At 45.1% G+C, this 20,965-nt stretch overlaps 1 protein-coding gene across 2 annotated transcripts in view; it reads left to right on the top strand.

Moving 5' to 3' along the window:
* EGFLAM (EGF like, fibronectin type III and laminin G domains) overlaps window positions 1-20,965 on the top strand; it is a 112,445-nt gene that overhangs the window by 51,377 nt on the left and 40,103 nt on the right. For both annotated transcript variants that reach the window (XM_079994757.1, XM_079994758.1), the window contains 6 exons: window positions 6,906-7,021; window positions 11,606-11,948; window positions 12,294-12,394; window positions 15,860-15,960; window positions 17,073-17,217; window positions 19,037-19,226. In XM_079994757.1, the coding sequence (XP_079850883.1) occupies window positions 6,906-7,021; window positions 11,606-11,948; window positions 12,294-12,394; window positions 15,860-15,960; window positions 17,073-17,217; window positions 19,037-19,226 (996 nt within the window). The remainder of the gene's footprint in view (window positions 1-6,905; window positions 7,022-11,605; window positions 11,949-12,293; window positions 12,395-15,859; window positions 15,961-17,072; window positions 17,218-19,036; window positions 19,227-20,965) is intronic.

Here is a 20,965-nt window from a genome sequence, read left to right as displayed (position 1 = left end):
TTCTCCCTTGCAACCACAGAATTCTCATTTTTTTGTTTTATAGCAGCTACATACGGAATTGATAAGCAAGCATCTTAGGGAGAAGGAACACAGACAGCCCTGGCATTCACTTTCTCCTGCAGTTCTTTAAAACGGAATTGTATATATTGCGTGCACAATTTGAAAACGACTACAGAAAAAGACCAAAGTAAATCTGTAATGCTGCGATAGAAGGTTGGAGGTACTTGCACAACTCTGAGCACTGACTGAGGGGCGGGTAATGGGATGAGCCAGTTTGCGTCTGTTTTTGGATCAGATGTTGTGGAGTGAACATTGGACTCTTTTATTGTTGTTGTTGTTGTGTGCGCATGTGCGAGGGTTCTTGTCTCTTCAGCCTTTGGCTATCCTGCCTGCATGCCTTGAATTTTGAAAACCCCCACACTCTTTGAGGATGCAAGAGCAGAAATAAAAGCTATGTGAAGTATAACTACCTGCTACCAAAACCAGCAGTCCATTCTTGTATAGCTTACCCCGGGGCCCCCTGATGACTCTATTCTGGTTGTTTCCCTACCCCACTTCATGTCACTGGCTGTCTTTGCTGTGAGGAAAGTCGACTGTAGTGCATGGCCAGCCCTACCATTAGACAGAGGGACCGAGGTTCTTCAAGTGGCAGATTCTGCAGGCAGGGAGAAGGGTTGTGGAACAGAACGGTGTGTGTCATGTGACTCACCCTGTGCACCATTAGCTGGTATGCAGTGAAAGATGCTGTCCCATTACCTGTGTAGGAGGTGAGGTCGCATCTGCTTCCCGTCCGGCTTCCGAAACGTTCAAAAACCGAGGTGCGGCTTCCCATTGATTGTAAGAGCTTCTTGCACTCAGGGGAAGCCGTGTTGCACGTTCAGGTTCCGAAAAACGTTCAAAAATGGAAGCATTGACTTCCAGGTTTTCGGCGTTCGAGAACTGAAATGTACAACAACAGAGGCATTCACAAACTGAGATTCCACTGTACATTTAAAACACTCTTGTACCATTTTAACAGTCATGGAGAAACCTGGGAACTGCAATTTGTTGAGGGTGCTGAGAAGTACAGATCTGTGAGGTCATCACCCTTAGCTCCCAGGACTCTTTGGGGGAAGCCATGGCTGTTAAAGTGGTGTCAGAGTGCTTTAAATGGTTTACAGATATGGAACCAGGGGAGCCTCCATCTTGTCCTTCATTGCAGGCAGGAAATCGCTAGGGGTATCCCTGACGTAATGGCGTCAAAACACAGAGAAGTTCATGGAGGAGTGGGGAGTTTTGACGGGGGTACCATTTCTTGTTGAATACCATCCTCTGTGTGGACAAAAATGAAAACTGGCCACAGGTTCAGGATGAAGCTGAGCAGAAGGATTCATTAAAAAACCATGGTGAGTTTGGGAAGGGGAGCAGTATTCTGAATTATCAGACTTGCAATGTTAAACCTCAATTCTGTTGGGGTGGGTTTTGTTAGCAGTGCTATTTTTTAATCCAAGCTTCCTTTTCATGCCAGCCTCTTTCATCTCCTGTGGTCTTGGCCTTCATTCCTTGGTCCCAGTGGGACAACTTCGTTGCAAGTTGTGCAGAATCTTTAGAATTATGGTACTCGTTGAAGTTTCTTGGGTTTAAATTTAACTTCTGAACAGAATGTTTATGGAAACCTCTTCCAGGTACAGTCTGCTCCATGGAATTTGTAGTCTGGAATTCCTCACGGAAGGTCATCTGTCTTTGTTGCTGGACACATGCTCTTCCCACATCCTGTTTATCTTTAGACATAATTTTTTCAAATCCTTCTGTATCCAAAGATAGATGTCTTTTCCTCTGCTGTTTTGGGTATGATTGGCTCCTCTTAACACAGAAGCTCAGTTATAGCTTATCACAATAACAATAATAATGCTGTACAGTGGTACATTGGGTTACATACGCTTCAGGTTACATACGCTTCAGATTACAGACTCCGCTAACCCACAAATATTGCTTCAGGTTAAGAACTTTGCTTCAGGATGAGAACAGAAATTGTGCTTCGGCGGTGCGGCAGCAGCAGGAGGCCCCATTAGCTAAAGTGGTGCTTCAGGTAAAGAACAGTTTCAGGTTAAGTACGGACCTCCAGAACGAATTAAGTACTTAACCCGAGGTACCACTGTATAACAACAATAATATTGATATGTATGATATATAAAAAGCCACTTTCTGTTAGGTGCTCGTATAGTGGCGGCCCATGAACTGGAGCAGGCATCCCCAAACTCAGCCCTCCAGATGTTTTGGGACTACAATTTCCATCATCCCTGCCCACTGGTCCTGTTAGCTAGGGATGATGGGAGTTGCAGTCCCAAAACATCTGGAGGGCCGAGTCTGGGGGTGCCTGAACTAGAGGGAACCTGCCAGATCTCTCCCATGAATCTGCAATCTGGGCCCAGAGCTATCTTGAACCATGCATTCTGACTATGCAAGAATATCTAGATTGCTTTGTTGTGTGTGTGGTCTGGGAGAGAATGGAGTGTTGTGGTGTTCTTCACAGGACCACAACCTCTGAGTGTTCTCAGTTCCCTCCCATGTTAAGAAACAGGGCTTGTAGCCACTCTTGGTCTCTGCTCTTGGATCTAAGCCCCCTGATTCATCATGGAGGAAGATTGAGGACAACCTATCGTTCCCTGTCTTTTTCTAAAAGCCAAATAACAATTATTACAATCTTTTCCCAGGTTTTTTTTTTGTTTGTTTTTTTGCTCCTCCTCTTGCACCCAGGCTGTTTCTCTTTGTTTGGCCCTTCCTCAGCTTCTTCTGTTACTTATGAAGCAGAATCAGCCCCAGTCATTCCCTTGCTTCTCTAGACTCACATTCTTTCATCACACCTGAGCTTAATTTTAGGCAGCTGCTGTCGGTGGGGAGCCAAAATGCACTGGCATCTCTTGGACGTATCACAGGCATATTTATTCATATATTAATTTTTTCTGTTAGGTATTTATTATTCTCTCCCCAGTTGGGATTCAGGGTGGCTTCCAACATTTAAAAATAGCATTCTAAAACACAAAGTAATGAAAGCAAACTAGCTCAGAACAATAGCTAAAATACACCAAAACCTGCAATTACAATACTTTTTTTTGCCCTGACAGCAGCCCAGTGATCAACACTGTCTGCTCCTTAGTTTTCAAAGACCTGAACAGGATAGGGAAAGGATAGCAAAAAGGGAGTCAGTCTTATTTCTCCTGGGAGAGAATTCCATAATATGAAAGCAGCCCCGTTCTCAGCTGAGGATCCTAGCACCCGGGCAGGTGTGAACAGGGAGAGGCAATCTCACAGGTAGCCTGGGCCCAAGTGTTTGAGTGTGTCTTGTGTGTATGTGTTTTGCTACTTTGGATATGCAGCCTTCTGACCATTTTACCCTTGCTTGTGTAACTTAGAGATAAGCCACTTGGGGCTATGGAGAAACAGGTTTTGTTCTCAAAGGCTGGAATCAGAAAGTCACTGTGTGCAGGAGGGGCATTTAACTCATTCTGAGTCATATCTCCATGCTAATCCATACATTTGCTTTCTAGAGAGAGGAATAGTTGCCATTCACTCCTATAGGGAATAGTAACAAGCAGCTCATGGAAACTTGATTATAAGGAAGGAAGAAGCTGCCTTCTGTCACTGATTCTTGATAGCTTGGCCTTCAGGGACTATGTGTGTTTGTGAAACATATCTCTGTCCATTGCATTTGCCCAGAGGTCTTTGCAGTGTACAAGCCCCTAGCCTCTGCTTTTGTTTTGGTGGGGTAAGCAGTATTTGGTGGTGGTGGTTTGGTTTTATTGACATTTAAGTTAATCATTACCAGATAGCTCAGTTGGTTAGAGCATGGTGCTGATAATGCCAAGGTTGCAGGATTGATCCCCATATAGGACAGCTGCATTGCAATGAGTTGGAGTAGGTGGAGCCTTCCAATTCTTCCAACCCCTTCCAACAATTCTATGAAGGACCTGGTGCGCAACCTGGGAGTCATTCTGGACTCACAGCTGTCCATGGAGGTGCAGGTCGATTCTGTGTCCAAGGCAGCTGTTTACCAGCTCCATCTGGTACGCAGGCTGAGACTCTACCTGCCTGCAGACTGTCTCCCAGAGTGGTGCATGCTCTGGTTATCTCTCGCTTGGAGTACTGCAATGCGCTCTATGTGCGGCTACCTTTGAAGGTGACCCGGAAACTACAACTAATCCAGAATGCGGCAGCTAGACTGGTGACTGGGAGCGGCCGCTGAGACCATATAACATTGGTCTTGAAAGATCTACATTGGCTCCCAGTATGTTTTGGAGCACAATTCAAACCAATGGTGCTGACCTTTAAAGCCCTAAACGGCCTCGGTCCAGCATACCTGAAGGGGCGTCTCCACCCCCATCATTCTGCCCGGACACTGAGGTCTAGCGCCAAGGGCCTTCTGGCGGTTCCCTCACTGTGAGAAGCCAAATTACAGGGAACCAGGCAGAGGGCCTTCTCGGTAGTGGCGCCTGCCCTGTGGAACGCCCTCCCATCAGATGTCGAAGAAATAAACAAATATATGACATTTAGAAGACATCTGAAGGCAGCCCTGTTTAGGGAAGTTTTCAATGACTGAGGTTTTAATGCATTTTTAATCTTTTGTTGGAAGCTGCCCAGAGTGGCTGGGGAAGCCCAGCCAGATGGGTGGGGTATTAAATAATAAATTATTATTATGATTATGATTCTGTGTCCTCTGAGCAGTTCACATAGCAGAGCAGGACATCTGGCTTCTTCTCCACTGTCAAGGCCAGTAAATTACCCATCAACTGGAGTAGAAGAGGCTGGTCTTTCTGCTTAGTTTTAGCCATGAAGCAAAGCTACCTTGTATAGACTTAAAACGCAATGATTTCCCAGACGTAAGTGGTGTAAGCTTGTGACATTGGACTCTTCATGAAAAGGCATTGTAAGCTGTTGATCAATACTCAGTTGCCACCTAATTAGCATCAGCACGAGGTTTTTTCAGCTCCCTATTTATTTTAACAGGGTTGATTTGCTATAACCTAATCCTTGATTATTTGGAGAGAGGCTTCCTTTCTCAATGTCTCCCCTGCAGGGCTTTCAATTAATTACGGGCGCAGGATTACAAGGATGGTAGGACATCTTAGGTTGGTGTCGGGTCATTGCAAGATCAAGACTTTGTAAATGAAATACTGCATGCCCTTAACAGCTGTCGCCCACTTTTTTTGGATTTCTGGAATTGCCATTACTTTAACAGTTAACCGATCAGTTGCCCATTATGATCTAGTGAGCTCTTCCATCAGTTGCATAAAACTTCATCTCATTCTCACTCTAGGAATAATAGTAGAGCCTTTTACAAATATCCCTGCTTTCTTACAGAGACAGGGCTATTTTATGGCACTGTTGCGTTGCATGACATGATCCGAGAGAGGAAATGAGAGAACACAAAGAGCTGAAAACACTACGGGGGGTTAGATAGCTTCATCTTCATGTGTGAAGACACCAAAATAGGAGGAGACTGTAAAAACACATGGCCATGACACTTACAAGCTGCATCATTGCTTGCGTTAAAAAAAAAAATCTCTTCAGCTAACAACATAAAGAGTTGATGTATTCTTTGCAGCTGAAACTTTTTCCGCAGGCTTGGAGAAGTAAGATGAAAACTATTTCTGACTGTGGGTCCATGTTTTCCAACTTACATTGGTCTGAAACAGTATTATTCTCATCATTATAATAAAACTGAGTACAGTGGTACCTCTGGTTACGAACTTAATTTGTTCCGGAGGTCCGTTTCTGGTTGTTGTTTTTTTTAATGTACCGCTTTTCTTAAATGTAATCGAAAGCCCACAAGTAAAAACACAACTGAAAATATAACAGTACAATAAAGGATCAAAAGGCAGCTAAAGAGATAAAAGTTGTAAAAAGCAGAATTAATGCAGCCATATGTAAGAGAGAGAAATGTTAACATCTAGAAATGCTTTGTGCACAGGTACTTGGCTATCAGAAAAATGAATGAAATGAATAAATTTCCTGCTCCTGAAAAAAATCATCAGGATTTTGAAATGAGGAATGAAATGAGACATTTTAGGCTGTTCTAATGCTCTATCAATATCCAAAAGTGAAATATTCCCCTGTGAGCTAAGGCTGTCTTGCAGGGCTCTACCCTCACTTGATGTTCTCTTCAAGGAGCAAAGGCCTGATATTTAAGGACATTTGAGTAGAAATTAGGCAGCCGTCAGCAGAGCTGTAGCTACCGGGGGGATGGGGACGCTAGCTGGGTTTTTTGAAACCTCCAGAGGCTCCCAGCCTGTTTGTGTGTGTATATGTGTAATGGTTCTAGGGGTTGCTCGTGCGTAAATCAACGCCACACCTGGCTGGGTTGCCTGAGTGAACCCTTTCTGTCCGGACAGCCACTCATCCGTGGCTGTCTCAATCACTGGCAGAATCCGTCAGTGGGCGTTTCTTGAACTTCTTCCAGCAAAGAAGCTCTTTGACGCCTAGTCTCCGCCTACTCTCCCTGCGCGGAAGCCTTCTGCGCAGGGAGGGTGTGGGCAGCGGAGGACCCGTGCTCTCCCCGCTGGTCTCTGGCGAAGAGTCATGGAGCCACCTCGCCGATTCCCGTATCTGCCCCCCTTCTCCACTGGTGCTACGCTGATTTCCTTCCCCAGAAGATGGGCTGCTTCTCTCCCTCCCGGGACGCTCTCCAGAATCCCTCTGGAGCCCTCCCTCTCCCTCTGGCTCCGATGGCAGTTCCCTGACAATATGCAAATGCAAGGGTGTGTGTGTGTGTGTGTGTGTGTGTGTGTCAAACTGGGTCTTTGACCCGGGTGAAATAAAGCCTAGTTTCGCCCTGTCTTCAGGACCCTTTAACCACATTGTTCTATTTCACATATACCATGTGACTGAAACAATATGTGTATGTGGCTATACCAACTTTATCTTCACAGACCTGGAAGAGTTAGGGAGTGGAAGCTACGGTCATCGTTACATTACAGAATCTGGACTTGGAGACGACGAAGGAGCTGACCTCGATGATTCAGACTACGATATTTACATTGACGAGGTAAAGCTAAAAGTGCCACTCTGGTCTTTAGGTCCCTCAAAATATTTTGGGGGGAGGTTAAAGTGTTTAGGTCTGAAAAAAAATAGGGTAAAAATGTATAATCTCATGCACATTCCGATGACATAATACGTCTTTCTCTGTATGTTGGGGGTGAGGAACCTTTTTTGTCCTGAGGGCCGCAATCCTCCAAGGGACAACCTTCTGTGGGCCACATGCCACTGGTGGGCGTGGCCAGAGGCAAAAGTGGGTGTGTCAGAGATTCTTGTCTTTGTTTTGTCGGTTGTTGCATGCTGGCCATGCAAAAGCCAGAGGTTTTTAACACACACATAACGGCCTCCATTCTCCATCCAGGCAACAAAATGCATTACAGTGGTACCCCGGGTTACATATGCTTCAGGTTACAGACTCTGCTAACCCAGAAATATTACCTCGGGTTAAGAACTTTGCTTCAGGATGAGAACAGAAATCGTGCTCCAGTGGCACGGCAGCAGCAGGAGGCCCCATTAGCTAAAGTGGTGCTTCAGGTTAAGAACAGTTTCAGGTGAAGAATGGACCTCCGGAATGAATTAAGTACTTAACCCGAGGTACCACTGTATTACAATGCAGAGGCACATTCCTTCCATGCAAAAGCACTCTAGAAGGGTGCTGTTCAGGGATGGGGCAGCAGTTCCAAGAGACAGATAAGAGAGACGTATTTGTCTCCTGGCCTGAGTTTTCCCACCCCGCTGTATGTCTTCATTTGCTTTGGTCTCACTGACTCCTTTTGCTTCCTCGTGTGATCACATGAAGCCATATCCTTTTTCAGAAAACAATGTGTGTTCACTGGGTGTGTGGAGGAGAGCCTGTTTGAGTGCAGCAGAAGGACTGTGAAGAACCTACTCTGTACATGCAGTTGGGGAGCCTGCTTTTTGCCAGACATGTAAAGCTGCCTGGCCATGGATCTTTGTCACAAAATGTAGAGAAAGGGGGAAGTCTGAGGAAGATGCATGGAAGATCCAGTATATAGGATCTGGAGTGGCCCAATTAGTTCTAGTGAAAATTGAGGGGAAACGTTTTTAAAACTGGAATAGTCTTAGCCTTGCAAGGGAATACAGAAAACAAAGAGGAAAGTATTTTTAAAGATAATAAAAGCCTGTATAACTGTATCTAACCAAAACTGTTCATGGGACCAGTCTTCTGGCTCAAAACAGCAGGCTCAAAATAAAAGTAAGAGAGAGAAAGGAATGCCAGGAACAGCTTTAAAAACTGGAGGTGAAGCATCCTCAAAGCAAGACATCACTTCTTCTTGCAAAGAGAAGGCAAACAGCCAAGCTGAGCTCTAGGAATCCCCAGCACAAACAGAAACCTGCCAGCAAAATCGGAGTGAAGCAATAATAAGAGGAAGAAGAAAGGAGCTCAAATGCTGAAGGGTAGCCATTTTGATCTCCCCAACACATCCAAATGTTATACTGGTTTGCTTTATCTTGCCCCTTCTTTTTCTCACATAAGTTCAGTTTTTCTCTGTTAGATTCAGGGGGGAAGACACCTGCAGAAACAGTTTTCCATTATTTTGGGGTATCAGGGTATTCTTGAGGCTAATCAGGGTACATGGAGACTCATGAAACTGGCTGAAAGCCACTAGCCATAATTCTTGTATCTTCTTCACACGGGTAAATGATCTCAGCTCAACTAAGGCTGGGCCAGACTTCCTGCTTCCCACGCTCTAGAAAGGCCACCCCAGCGCAGCCAGCCATGCAACTTGAATAATCTTCACACTGGCCCATGATCTCAGTTTGACTAAATCCTGGCCAGCTTTTCTGCTTCTCATGTATCAATGGGGCAGAAGATGCAATTCTACCCTTAAAGGTAAAGGTAAAAGGACCCCTGACCATTAGGTCCAGTCGCGGACGACTCTGGGGTTGTGGCCTTCATCTCGCTTTACTGGCTGAGGGAGCCGGCATACAGCTTCTGGGTCATGTGGCCAGCATGACTAAGCCTCTTCTGGCTAACCAGAGCAGCGCATGGAAATGCCATGTACCTTCCCACCGGAGCGGTACCTATTTATCTATTTGCACTTTGACATGCTTTTGAACTGCTAGGTTTGCAGGAGCAGGGACCAAGCAATGGGAGCTCATCCCATCATGAGGATTCGAACCGCGATCTTCTGATCAGCAAGCCCTAGGCTCTGTGGTTTAGACCACAGTGCCACCCGCATCCCAATTCTGCCCTTAAACTTGCTTAGACAAGGGTTCGTGAGCAAACACTGCTCCCATTCCACTCCATAGCTCTCTAGGGCTCTTGACTTCATCTTGCATGCAAACAACAACAACAAGGTTTTTCAAAAGGATCCTTCCAGTCCGAATGACTGGGCATTAAAATGGTCAATGTGGTTCTGTGTTGGTCAGTGCAAAGTGATGTGCTCTGGGGCAAAATATTTAAATTTCACATGTAAACAAATGAGGTCTCAACTGGGCTTGACAAACCAGGAACAAGATGGAGTTGTGGTGGATAGCTCAGTGAAATCATTGTCCGTTTTGGAGAGACCCCTTTGGCGCTTCCCCTGATCCCTCTCTGTTTATATCAACTTGTCAGGGGTTCAGGAGCAGAGACACAGGGGAGAGAGGAAACGGAGAGCGAAGGGGAAGAATCTGAGGGCAGCGTAGGGGAGTATGACAGTGGCCCGAGAGATTCCATGAGCTTCTCCAGCGATTCAGAAGATTCCCAGAGGGGGGCGCCGATGGCCAGGGCAAGGGGGGTCCCAGGGGGGACACACCAGAAGCAAGGGGCCAGCGGGGACTCCCAAAGCAGCAGCGGGAGATCAGGACCAGTTCCCCCACCAGAGCGGAGTGGGGGGGAAGAGTCCCATGAATCAGGGCCAGCGTCTCCTCCAGTAGGGAGAGAAGATGAGTCAGAGCTGGCCACGCCTCCATCGCAGAGTGAGGGAATGGAGGGGAAGTCAGGTCCAGCTAGCCCCCCCCCCCCGAGGGGGGAAGCAGTGACAGGAGCAGTGTAACGGTCAGGAGGAAGGTTGCTGGCTGGGCGCGCGCGCCAAGTTCAAATGTACAGGCGCGCGGGACAGCAGGAAGCACGGATTGGGAGCCAGGTCCTAAAGCACGCCGGAGGCAGGGGGAAGAATCCGGGGACTCAGCATCAGAAGAGTCCAGAAAGGGCAACACCCCAGCGGACAGGCGGACCCAGAGGAGGAAAGAGCAGAGGAGGTGGTGGAGCAAGGCTAGAGTCTTAAACTGGTGTCTGGGGGGGTGGAGATTCAGACGGAGCTTCAGCGGTCTAGGGTTTAAGACGTAGGGCTGCACGCCACGGCTTTGAAATCGAAACTGCGTTTCAATAAAGACTTTTGTATATAACAACAGACTGGCGTTGGTCCTTTGTGAGCTGGGACCTAGGGCAGCCCTGACACAACTGGAATCATTTTGTGTTTTTTGCCTGCTGTACGGCAGCTGTGGTGGTGGGGAAACAACAGGTTTCATGCCAGGTATCATTAGGCAAGAGATCAAAATAAAGATGCCAGTATCACAAGGCCTGTGCACAAGTCTACGGCATGACCACACTTTGAATCCTGTGTATCATTTTTGTTTGTTGCGTCTCAAAAAGGATATTGTAGAGCCAGGACAAGTGCAGAAAAGGGATACTAAAGAAATCAAGTCTCTGGAGCAACTTCCCCTACAAGGAAAGGTTATGACATTTGGAGTTAGTTTAGAAGAAGGTGAGTGAGGAAGGAAATTATAATGCTGTATAAAATTATGCACGGTTTGTAGAAGTGGATATAGAGGGGTAGGAGAGCTGGGGGGGGGGCGGGAATCACATTTGCCAGCCAATACACACTTTTGGTTTCAGACAGTACATGGGTAGACAAGTCTAAAAAGCCTGGGGCACAAATTTTCATGGCCCTCTAGTGGCTATGGTGGCTCATTTACCAGAAGTAATGTATTTAGTATACATTACTCTGGTAGTGAAGGGACGCGGGTGGTGCTGTGGGTTAAACCACAGAACCTAGGACTTGCTGATCAGAAGGTTGGCGGTTCGAAAGCACATCAAAGTGCAAGTAGATGAATAGGTACCGCTCTGGTGGGAAGGTAAACGGTGTTTCCGTGCACTGCTCTGGTTCGCCAGAAGCTGCTTAGTCATGCTGGCCACATGACCCAGAAGCTGTACGCCGGCTCCTTCAGCCAGTAAAGTGAGATGAGCGCCACAACCCAAGAGTTGGCCACAACTGGACCTAATGGTCAGGGGTCACTTTACCTTTACCTTACTCTGGAAGTGTATACAGTGGTACCTTGGTTTTCAAGTGTCTTGGAAGCCGAACATTTTGGTTTTCAAACGCCAAAAATGCAGAAGTAAATGCTTCCATTTTTGAACGCACCTAGGAAGTCGAACAGCTTTCTCTGCATGTTTTTCGATTTTCTCAATTGAACTTGCAGCCAGCCCTTTGCGCCTGGGTTTTTGAATGTTTCGGAAGTCGAGCGGTCTTCCAGAATGGATTACGTTCGAGAACCGAGGTACCACTGTACTTGATTCTGACCAAACTAAACCAAAATCTGTAGTTAATTATGCTAAACTTACTTTTACCTTTCCGTCTTTCATCAGCTGAAACCACTTCCTGCTATCAAAGGTGGCAACAGGAAATTTTTGGTTGAAACCAAGCTCACGCAGGAGTCTAACGCAAGGCTTCTTTCTAGACTGCTTTCATCGACTTCCTCTCCTATTAGTTCCCCTACAACAACTACTCTGCCGCCACGTACCACCACAGCAACCAGCATTACTGCCAAGGCCACCAGGTGGAACAATGGAGCTTCGGTGGTGCGGCAGTCTGACCTGTCCTGCGATGAAACCATCTGCTCTACCGACAGCTTCTGTGTCAATGATTACGAGCGGAGTGGTTCTCGCTGCCACTGCAACCTTGGCAAAGGAGGAGAAAGTTGCTCAGAAGGTTGGTTTACTTTGGTATTTGCAGTGTATGCTCTGCAAGTTGTTTTTACCCGGGGAGATTTGCAAAAGAGCATCCTGTATGTTTGGTTTAGGAGTAGTGGACATACAGGGAACAGTTGGGAAAGGGTTATGGGCAGGTGGTAAGCTATAGAAAAATCTTGGGCGTTAGCTGGTGTGGGTTCTTTGAAACCTAAGGCTGTGAAAAGCTAAAGGGAAGGCAGAGCCAGACTGTCAGATGTGGCTGAGAAAGAAAATTTCAATAGAAAATGCCTTTTCTAATTCTTAAATGTGTCTATTTATTTGGAGGTGAACTGCTAAGCAATATGTTCTTATTGTTCTCTTCCAGATGTTAGTATTCAGTATCCTCAGTTCTTTGGCTACTCATACATGACCTTTGAACCTCTGAAAAATTCCTACCAGACATTCCAAATTACTCTCGAATTTCGGGTAAGTGTGTATGACCTTGAATCCACAAAGCCCTGTTAAATAATGGGTTACATTTTGACTCCTGGGAAGAATAGTCAACTGGAAAGTTTTGCAAAGCACCCCTTCTCCTGAAGCAGCAAGGTTTTAAGGAATGAAATAAAGGAGAGCTGTGGAACAGTGGCTTGGCGCTCCTCGTGCTTATTGAGAAAGAAAGAAATTTGAAGCTTATTGGAGAAATTGTATCAAACTAGAACCAGTAGAATATTGTGCTGGAAGCCATTTGAGGCCAAGTTAGGATTCTCTCAAGGAGACTCAAAACGTGACTGGGCTGGGGTGTGATGATGCAATTGCTTTGATATGATGATGATGATGATGATGATGATGATGATGATTTAATCAGCTTCTTACTTGCCCTTTACCATGGGGTCTCAGGACAGGTTACAACAATATTAAAATACTGTACTAAAAACAGTTAAAGCATATTGCCATAAAAATAACAAGCGTGAGTTCTCAAATATTTATCACAAGCATCAAATGCCAGGGGTAAAGAGGTGAGTCTTCAGAATCTGACAAAAACTACTTAATGAGAGGGCCAGGTGTATCTCTGTGGAGAGGGAGTTCCTCTCCGAGGCCGCCATCCCTGAACATCTGAAGGCAGTGAAACAACCAAGATGGCCCCTTCTGCGGAATGTAACACCTGAGAAGGGTTTGTAGGGATAGAGATGCACTGCCAGAGATTTCAGTTTGTTTACGATTTTTTTAATAATCTTTTTTATTGATTTTCAAAAATATAAACAACATAAAACAGTTCAGAATCCAAATATTGAGATTACTCTGAATCTCCTGACTTCCCCCCTCCATCCCTTCCATGGGTCCTTTTGATTCTATTTTCAGCTGCATATCAATACTTCTCAGTGTTTTCATCTTCCTAGGTTATCTATACGTTCTGTTAGATTACAAGTGTATTTAAAATCCTGCTAATGTTTTGGCCAGCTTACAATGATTTTGTATATACGTTACAGTGGTATCTCGGGTTACATACGCTTCAGGTTACATACGCTTCAGGTTACAGACTCTGCTAACCCAGAAATAGTACCTCAGGTTAAGAACTTTGCTTCAGGATGAGAATAGAAATCGGGCTCCAGCGGCGCAGCAGCGGGAGGCCCCTTTAGCTTAAGTGGTGCTTCAGGTTAAGAACAGTTTCAGGTTAAGAACGGAATGAATTAAGTACTTAACCCGAGGTACCACTGTACAAGCATTTCCCATTCTTTTTAAAATTTCTTGCCTGGAGCTTCCCAGTTAATTTTGCCATTTTGGCATAGTCCATCAACTTGATTTGCCATTCTTCTCTGGTCGGGGCTGCCTCTTCCTTCCATCTAGTTGTTTAAGACTTTAAAAACTTCGATGTGAGCACCTTGAATTGTGCCTGAACAACCTCCTCAGATCAGGGTGGTGCTGGCAATGCTGATTCCTCTTGTGCTTGGAGCGTGTTGCCTGAGGGTGTTTCTTTGGTCATATCTCGTCCTAATACGTCCTCCAAATCTCCAGACTTGTTGTCTTGAAGATGGGGAATCAGACCCCCCCCCACCTGTGTATAAACGTTGAAGTCAGTCACAGGTCCCAAATATTAGAAACAGTGTTTTAACTTACATATCTGACCAATCACACTGTTGCTTTATTGCTATGGCCCTAGAAACACGTGTTTGTGTGTGTGTGTGTGTGTGTGTGTGTGTGTACTGATTGAATTATATTTTAAGGGTGTTACTGTTTTTCCCCCTTTTGTTTTCAGCATTTTTTGGAATCATACTGGTCCGTTACCATATTATTGAATTTTTATGCTTGTATTTTCTCCAGCGCTTTAACTGGACATCATTCAGAAAGGTGACTTTTAAACATTTAAATAAATAGAGTAACATATAATAGGTTAGTAAGAAAAGCAGGGCCAAGGAAGCATAAAGGCACAAGCCATCCATGTTGAAGGTCTCCCGTTCAAGAGCTTTTGAGGGGCAGTAACCGACCCTTTGAGCTTTAGCAGTTATAGGCAGGAGCACAGTTAACACAGAGACATTGCTTTAGCAACTGTTAAGACTAACCTTTTCACGCATCATTTTACTCCCAATTTTGTCAGATGATGATGATTATTTTTTGCCCCAAAGTCAGATCATTTATTTGAAGCAGCTTTGGTATTGCTGGTTTTTCTTAAATAGAATATTGAACAGTTATGAATGTAACTTTGCATCTTATTTGCATTCAAGGGGAGTTAATGGAAGCAAAACTGAGTTCCCGGTGCAAATCTGAGATGCGCATCTCTGTACATCCCTTGTATAAAGCATGCGCTCCTTTGTTTGGAGAGCATTCTGAGACGTCATAGCAACCATCAGTCCGTTTTTGCTTGGTTCACTACCCATGAGACTCAAACCTGAGTCACCTTAGCTTTGATAGTCTAGTGAGAAGCAAGAAATGGCAGACCCATTCCTTTCAAAACAAAATCACTCCCCATCTCTCATACTTTTTGTATTTTAGGGCATGTATTTTAGGGTCCTGTGTCTTAGCTATTTTTGTTTTTATCTGTAAGCCACCTTGAGTCCCATCAAAGAAAACAGTGGATATATGTGTGTGTGTGTGTGTGTGTGTGTGCGCGCGCATGTATGTAACAATATGAAATATAATAATAGCAATCACTCCAAGCAGAGAGTTGCAATTGCTGCAGCATCAGAAGGGATCCTGGGACATGTTTCTTTGGTTATGTGACCAAGCTATCACTATGCTGTGGTGGCTAGAAGGACTGGGCTTGTGACCAAGCTCAAATCCTTTCTCAGCTGTGGAATTCCTATTGATGTTGCCTAACCTACCCTTGCCAACAAAGGTCCGTATAGTTAAAGCTGTGGTTTTCCCAGTAGTGGTGTATGGAAGTGAAAGCTGGACCATAAAGAAGGCTGATCACCAAAGAATTGATGCTTTTGAATTATGGTGCTGGAGGAGACTCTTGAGAGTCCCATGGACTGCAAGAAGATCAAACCTCTCCATTCTGAAGGAAACCAGCCCTGAGTGCTCACTGGAAGGACAGATCGTGAAGCTGAGGCTCCAATACTTTGGCCACCTCATGAGAAGAGAAAACTCCCTGGAAAAGACCCTGATGTTGGGAAAGATGGAGGGCACAAGGAGAAGGGGACGACAGAGGACGAGATGGTTGGATAGTGTTCTCGAAGCTACCAGCATGAGTTTGACCAAAGTGCAGGAGGCAGTGGAAGACAGGAATGCTTGGTGTGCTCTGGTCCATGGGGTCACAAAGAGTCGGACACGACTAAACAACTAAACAACAACAACACAACAACAAACCTACCTCAAGTGGCAGTTACTAGGATCAAAATAGGGTGCTGTGTGCACTGCTCTGAGCAATTTAGAAGAGTTTTGGAATAAACAACAAATGAATAGAACAACTTGGGCTGACCTCATTTATATTTTTGTGTGCTTCTGTATTCCCAGGCTGAAGCGGAAGATGGTTTGCTTCTGTACTGTGGAGAGAATGAACATGGGCGTGGGGACTTCATGTCTGTGGCAGTCATCAGACGAAGCATTCAGTTCAGGTAAGAACTACAGAACGATGCCAGTGGAACTTTGGAGGCTTGGCTCCATGTCTGTAATACAAACATTGTCATATCCTTAGTGAAGCTTTGGAGAGAGCTCCTCAGGTGATGCCTTGGCCAAGCTTCTATTTAGCTACTCTCCTGGCTGCCCCTGGTTGGGTACACATTGCCTGGAGGCAACCAAGCAGAGATGTTTTTAATAACTGAGAGGGAGGAAGAGAAAACAGGCTCCTGCTCCCTTTTCAGACTTCTAGAGTGCCACAAATGAGTAGCAATTGGCATGGGCGATGTTGCTGATGTTGCCTGTTTTGAGCATATACAGCTAGATTCTTTTCAGGAGGACGTCTCTGTGAATGAGATATGTTGCAAGTATAAGGGCGCAGGCAGTGATCTCTCAGAAACCTACTTATTTTCTTTTAATCACACCCAAGTGATGGATGCCAAGCAAAGGGGGAAAGAGCACATTTCACACATGTGTGTCTTTGTGTTGGCTGGCTGCTGAAGCCTCCTTGTCAGTCAGCTCCACCAGCAGCTTGAGTTTCATATAAAGAAAGCTGGTATTATTAATACAGGCCTACCTCTCACCAGGGAGCCAGGAGAATTCCCAAGATAAATTATTGTGATAGCAGTAAGTCAGATTCTAATCCTGTGCATCTCCAAAACCATTTTTGAAATGTGTTGGTTTCTTGTTTATATATGTGATATATTTTCCTGTCTGTAGCCAGAGGATGTGAAAAGCTCAAACTCCTCTCTGTGGGGAAAGGAAAGAGATTAAAGAAAACTCCCTCTCTTTCTCCTTCTCCCTCTCCCTTTTTGTCCATAATAAAAGAAGGTTAGATATAAGCGTCCAGTGAACAGCCTTGGAGTACGAGAGAAGATTGCATCATCAAAGCTAAATAGGTGTGGACCCGGTTACTAATCTGGATGGGAGACCACTTAGTGTGTTGTTTTAAATTAAAATATATGCTTAGTTGTTATAAAGAGATAAATGTGATCTCATACACTGCTTTTGAATGTTAAAAAGAAGTGGAGCACAGTCTTGAGGGAAGATCCTTTAGAGTGAGCTAAGTTTGGTCATTTCCTGAGAGGTTGTCCTATTGTCCTGTTGTCAGGTTCAACTGTGGTACTGGAATTGCAGTAATTACAAGCGAGAACAAAGTGAAGCTGGGTAATTGGCACAGTGTGACTGTGTTCAGAGATGGACTGGATGGATGGCTTAGGCTGGATAACAACCGTCCAGTTTCTGGTAAATCCCAGGTGAGTCATATACCGTTTATGAAAGGGAATACTCTTTTTAAAGTGTTTTGGCAGTGGGAAGGTGCTGGAGTGCCAGGGAGTCCCCAGAGCCAGGAATGGCCAACTCACCCCTTATTCTGGGAACCAGAGCAGCCCAATGTAGTTGTGTCTTGTGACTCTTCCGGGGATGTTTGGAGAGTCCTTAGTGGTCTCCGTCCCCCATCTTCCCACATGTCACTACGTACACCTGTTGCTTCATTTTTACCTCTAGGATTAAATCACTCTAAAATATCCCAAAATCAACAGCTGCACCCACCTACCAAATTGAAGAGTCTGTCAAATATTATAAATGGTGAAATGTATGCAAGGTACCACCTTATAAGTCTGCTGGCTTCCAATGTCTAAATCGGCCGACGACCCTAGAATGTTAAAAAGACTGTTTGCAGTAACTTTGCTGGATAATTGAGATGTTAATGTAGGGGTGAGATAAGCCTAATTTGAATTTGTTTATCAAAAAATAATTAATGGTTTATTAAGCAACTGCAGAGAATTGCCATCAGGGAGCTAAATTGTGAAAACCTGTTTGGTTCAAGCTTTGAATGCCTTTCCTAGCTGATATTATAGTCAGCCTGTTTCATTTAATTCTATTTTATTTTTCATTTCACTTCACTTTATTTTTACTTCACTTCACTTCACTTTACATGGCTATGAAGAATCCATAGCAAAAGGCTCAGGGGTTTGACGTGCGGCTCTCTAGCTGCTGTTGGACTTTAACCTCCATCCACGCCAGCCGCCATGTGCAACGGTCAGGGCTAGTGGAAGTTGCAGTCCAGCAACACCTGCGGCCTACAGGTTCCACACCTGTGCATTAGCTGAAGCAGGGATCAAAGCCCGTCTCTCCAGCTTCCTGACAGAAGAGGCAGTGTGTCATCCGGAGAGCACACCTTCTCCTCACCCCAAATGAAAACATTTTAACACACTTCAATGTATATGTATAGGGTCTTGCTTCCAGAACTAATGCAGTGTATTGGACCTGCATGTTTCTTTTCCTTAGAAACAAAACTTCGAGCCATTAAAACTATATCTGGATTACAATTTGCTTGGGGCATCTGAGAACCAGGTAAAACTGCTTGGAAGGTTTTCTGTGGTTTTCCTTCTCTGCCCCGGATGTGTGACTAGTAAATTGCCTCCCTTCCTCAAATCCTGGAGGTGGGCGTGTTTTGAAGCTGTTTCTTATCGCAAGGCACTGAATTCTCTAGTTATGATGTTGCCCAAGGCATGGACTGAAGGCACATTATGCAGCATAATTGCTAAAGCTAAGGAAGTTCTGAGTTTGGTCAGGCTAAGAACATAAGACAAGCTCTGCTGGATCAGACCAAAGGCCCATCTGGCCAGCATTCTGTACTCGGAGTGGCCAACGAGAAACACATGGGAAGCACACAACTGGGGTCAGAGCACTACCCCACTCTCCTTCTCATGATCACCACCCAGTAAGTGGTATTCACTATCACAGACGGGGCCAGCCCTATCGTTGGACAGAGTGATGCAGCTGTGGCACATAGTGATGGAGGAAGAGCAGACAGGAGAGTGTGAGCCATGCAGCCACCTAAGCTTAGCCCCCTGCTCTCAGGTGTAACTCTTGTCTCCAGTTTTGAAATAAGAGCTATTCTGGCCAATTTCTGCACATGGAATGGGGAGTTTCCATCTTGGTTTCTACCTTAACGTCTTGGGCCAGCCCTGGAAAGAAAAGTGAGATCTCTAAAAGCTCTAAATAAATTAACAGGTCTAATTATCCTCCTTCAGCCAAATTTCCTATCAGTGTTTCCACCCCACTTTCTAGGGTCAATACAGCAAAATTACTTTCCGGACTCCCTTCTATCTTGGAGGTGCTCCTACTGCCTACTGGCTAGTGAGGTCTGCAGGCATCAATCGTGGCTTTCAAGGCTGTGTCCAGGCACTCACAATCAATGGGAAGATCATGGACATGCGGCCCTGGCCTCTGGGGAAAGCTCTTAGTGGGGCAGATGTCGGTAAGTGTGGTCTTATTCTCATCCTTGTCCATGAGAGAGAGAAACGGGTTGCTTCCTTCTATATAGAAAAGCTAACCATCTCTGTCCAGTCATGGTTTAAGTTTAACCTTGCCCTGCCTTAGAGCTACATTTTGTTTGCTTTCGTAAATTTTAAAATGGGCACAACAGGAAGCCTTGACAACAGAGCCTTGACAAAATGGGAGCTTTCTTAGAAAGGGGGCTGGCTGTTGCAGGTAACTAATAATATTTTTATTTTATTTTCTTTTTCTAAGTGCACAAGCTAAAATAAGACGTGAAAAAACCAAAAATCTTATAGACATTTCATGATTGTTATTGCAGCTTAAACTTAACCTAATGCTGCATTTGTAAAAATGAATTCTAAATACCATTCAATTTGTCTATGGCGAGTCTACTTTTGTACGCAATTTGTTTGTGTGTTTGCAAGATTGTACATATCTTCTATCCATTCATTGAAGGGAGCTGCATTTTTATTTTTCCAGTTCATCAATACCTGTCTTTTTGCTGGAGTAAGGGCGCAGAGAGTCCCTTTGTTAGGTTCCATGTACTGGATATAAAATTCAGAAAATGAATAATCTTGACTGAGATAGGCCAGCATGCACACGGCACCCCAAACTCACTTGCTCTCAGGTTCCCTGTGTCCAGCCTGATTTGTACCCCACTCCATGGTAAACCTCACTAGCCTAGACTCCTGCTGACATTTGCCAGCACCTTTTGTGGTCTCTAGCCTGGAAAAGAAGTCCTTGGTGAGCCACAGCTTCCTGTACATGCTGCTCAGGCCTGGTCTGCCCATGAGGCAGACTGAAGCATCTCCCTCAGGATGCAGAATCCCATGGGCTGGTGCCCCCACAGGCACCCTGCCCTGACACCACTGGGATCACATGATCCCATCTTCCCTTTTCTCCTCAGCCTGCAGAATGGAATGGGGCATGCTTGGTGCTTCTACTCAGGCCAAATGTCTTTCGTCCTAACCTGCCTCATGAAACCTGACCTGAGCCATTGGGTCGAGGCAACCAAGAAATATAAATTAACAAAAGCCTCACATTGCTCACCTGACTGAAAGGTTTGCCCAAGTGACTGCACCTTGTTAGTGGTAGAAATGGCTGTAAATCCTGGTTTCAAGTCTAATGTTTCTTAGGTAACAAGCTCAACCTTCCCCACCCCCTTCTTTATTTTTACAGCTGGCCTCAAAAGAGGCCACTGGCCTGCGTCAGACATAATAGCAGTTGCTGCACTACCTTCTGGATAAAAACACCAGAGATCTATGAGATACAAAAATAAAGCTAATAGATTGGCCTGGAAAGGAGGCAGTGAAGAAAACAAGGTCTTGGAGAAGCACGAAGGGTCGATTTCATGACAGAGTGAGAATCTGTGGAATACATGCAGAGTTTGGAACATATCAAAAGTTCCTTCTGATCTGTATTGGTTCCTAGATTTCAGCTTTTGCAGCCCCCAATACCACAGTTGCTTCAGCAGCTGCTTTCACTTCAAACTAACAACTCTTTTGGGGTGTTTTTATGTGTGGCCATCGGTGACCTGATGCCAAATAACGAAAAGGAAAAGTGTGAACGATGCTACTTGCAGCAGCAATGTGGTGGGGGAGCACATTAGGGTGATCTTGGTACTTCCCAGGGGATGGTGCTGAATTAATTTCTCTTTAAAAAGATGCTGAGCACCAGTGGTGGCCTCACCTCCTTCATAGCCATGGCTGCCAAAGGCAA

The sequence above is a fragment of the Podarcis cretensis genome, assembly GCF_951804945.1.
Source record: "Podarcis cretensis genome assembly, chromosome: 11".
NCBI classification, from domain to species: Eukaryota; Metazoa; Chordata; class Lepidosauria; order Squamata; family Lacertidae; genus Podarcis; species Podarcis cretensis.
Note: the sequence above shows the minus strand (reverse complement) of the source record. Positions and strands in the feature narration are given on the sequence as shown.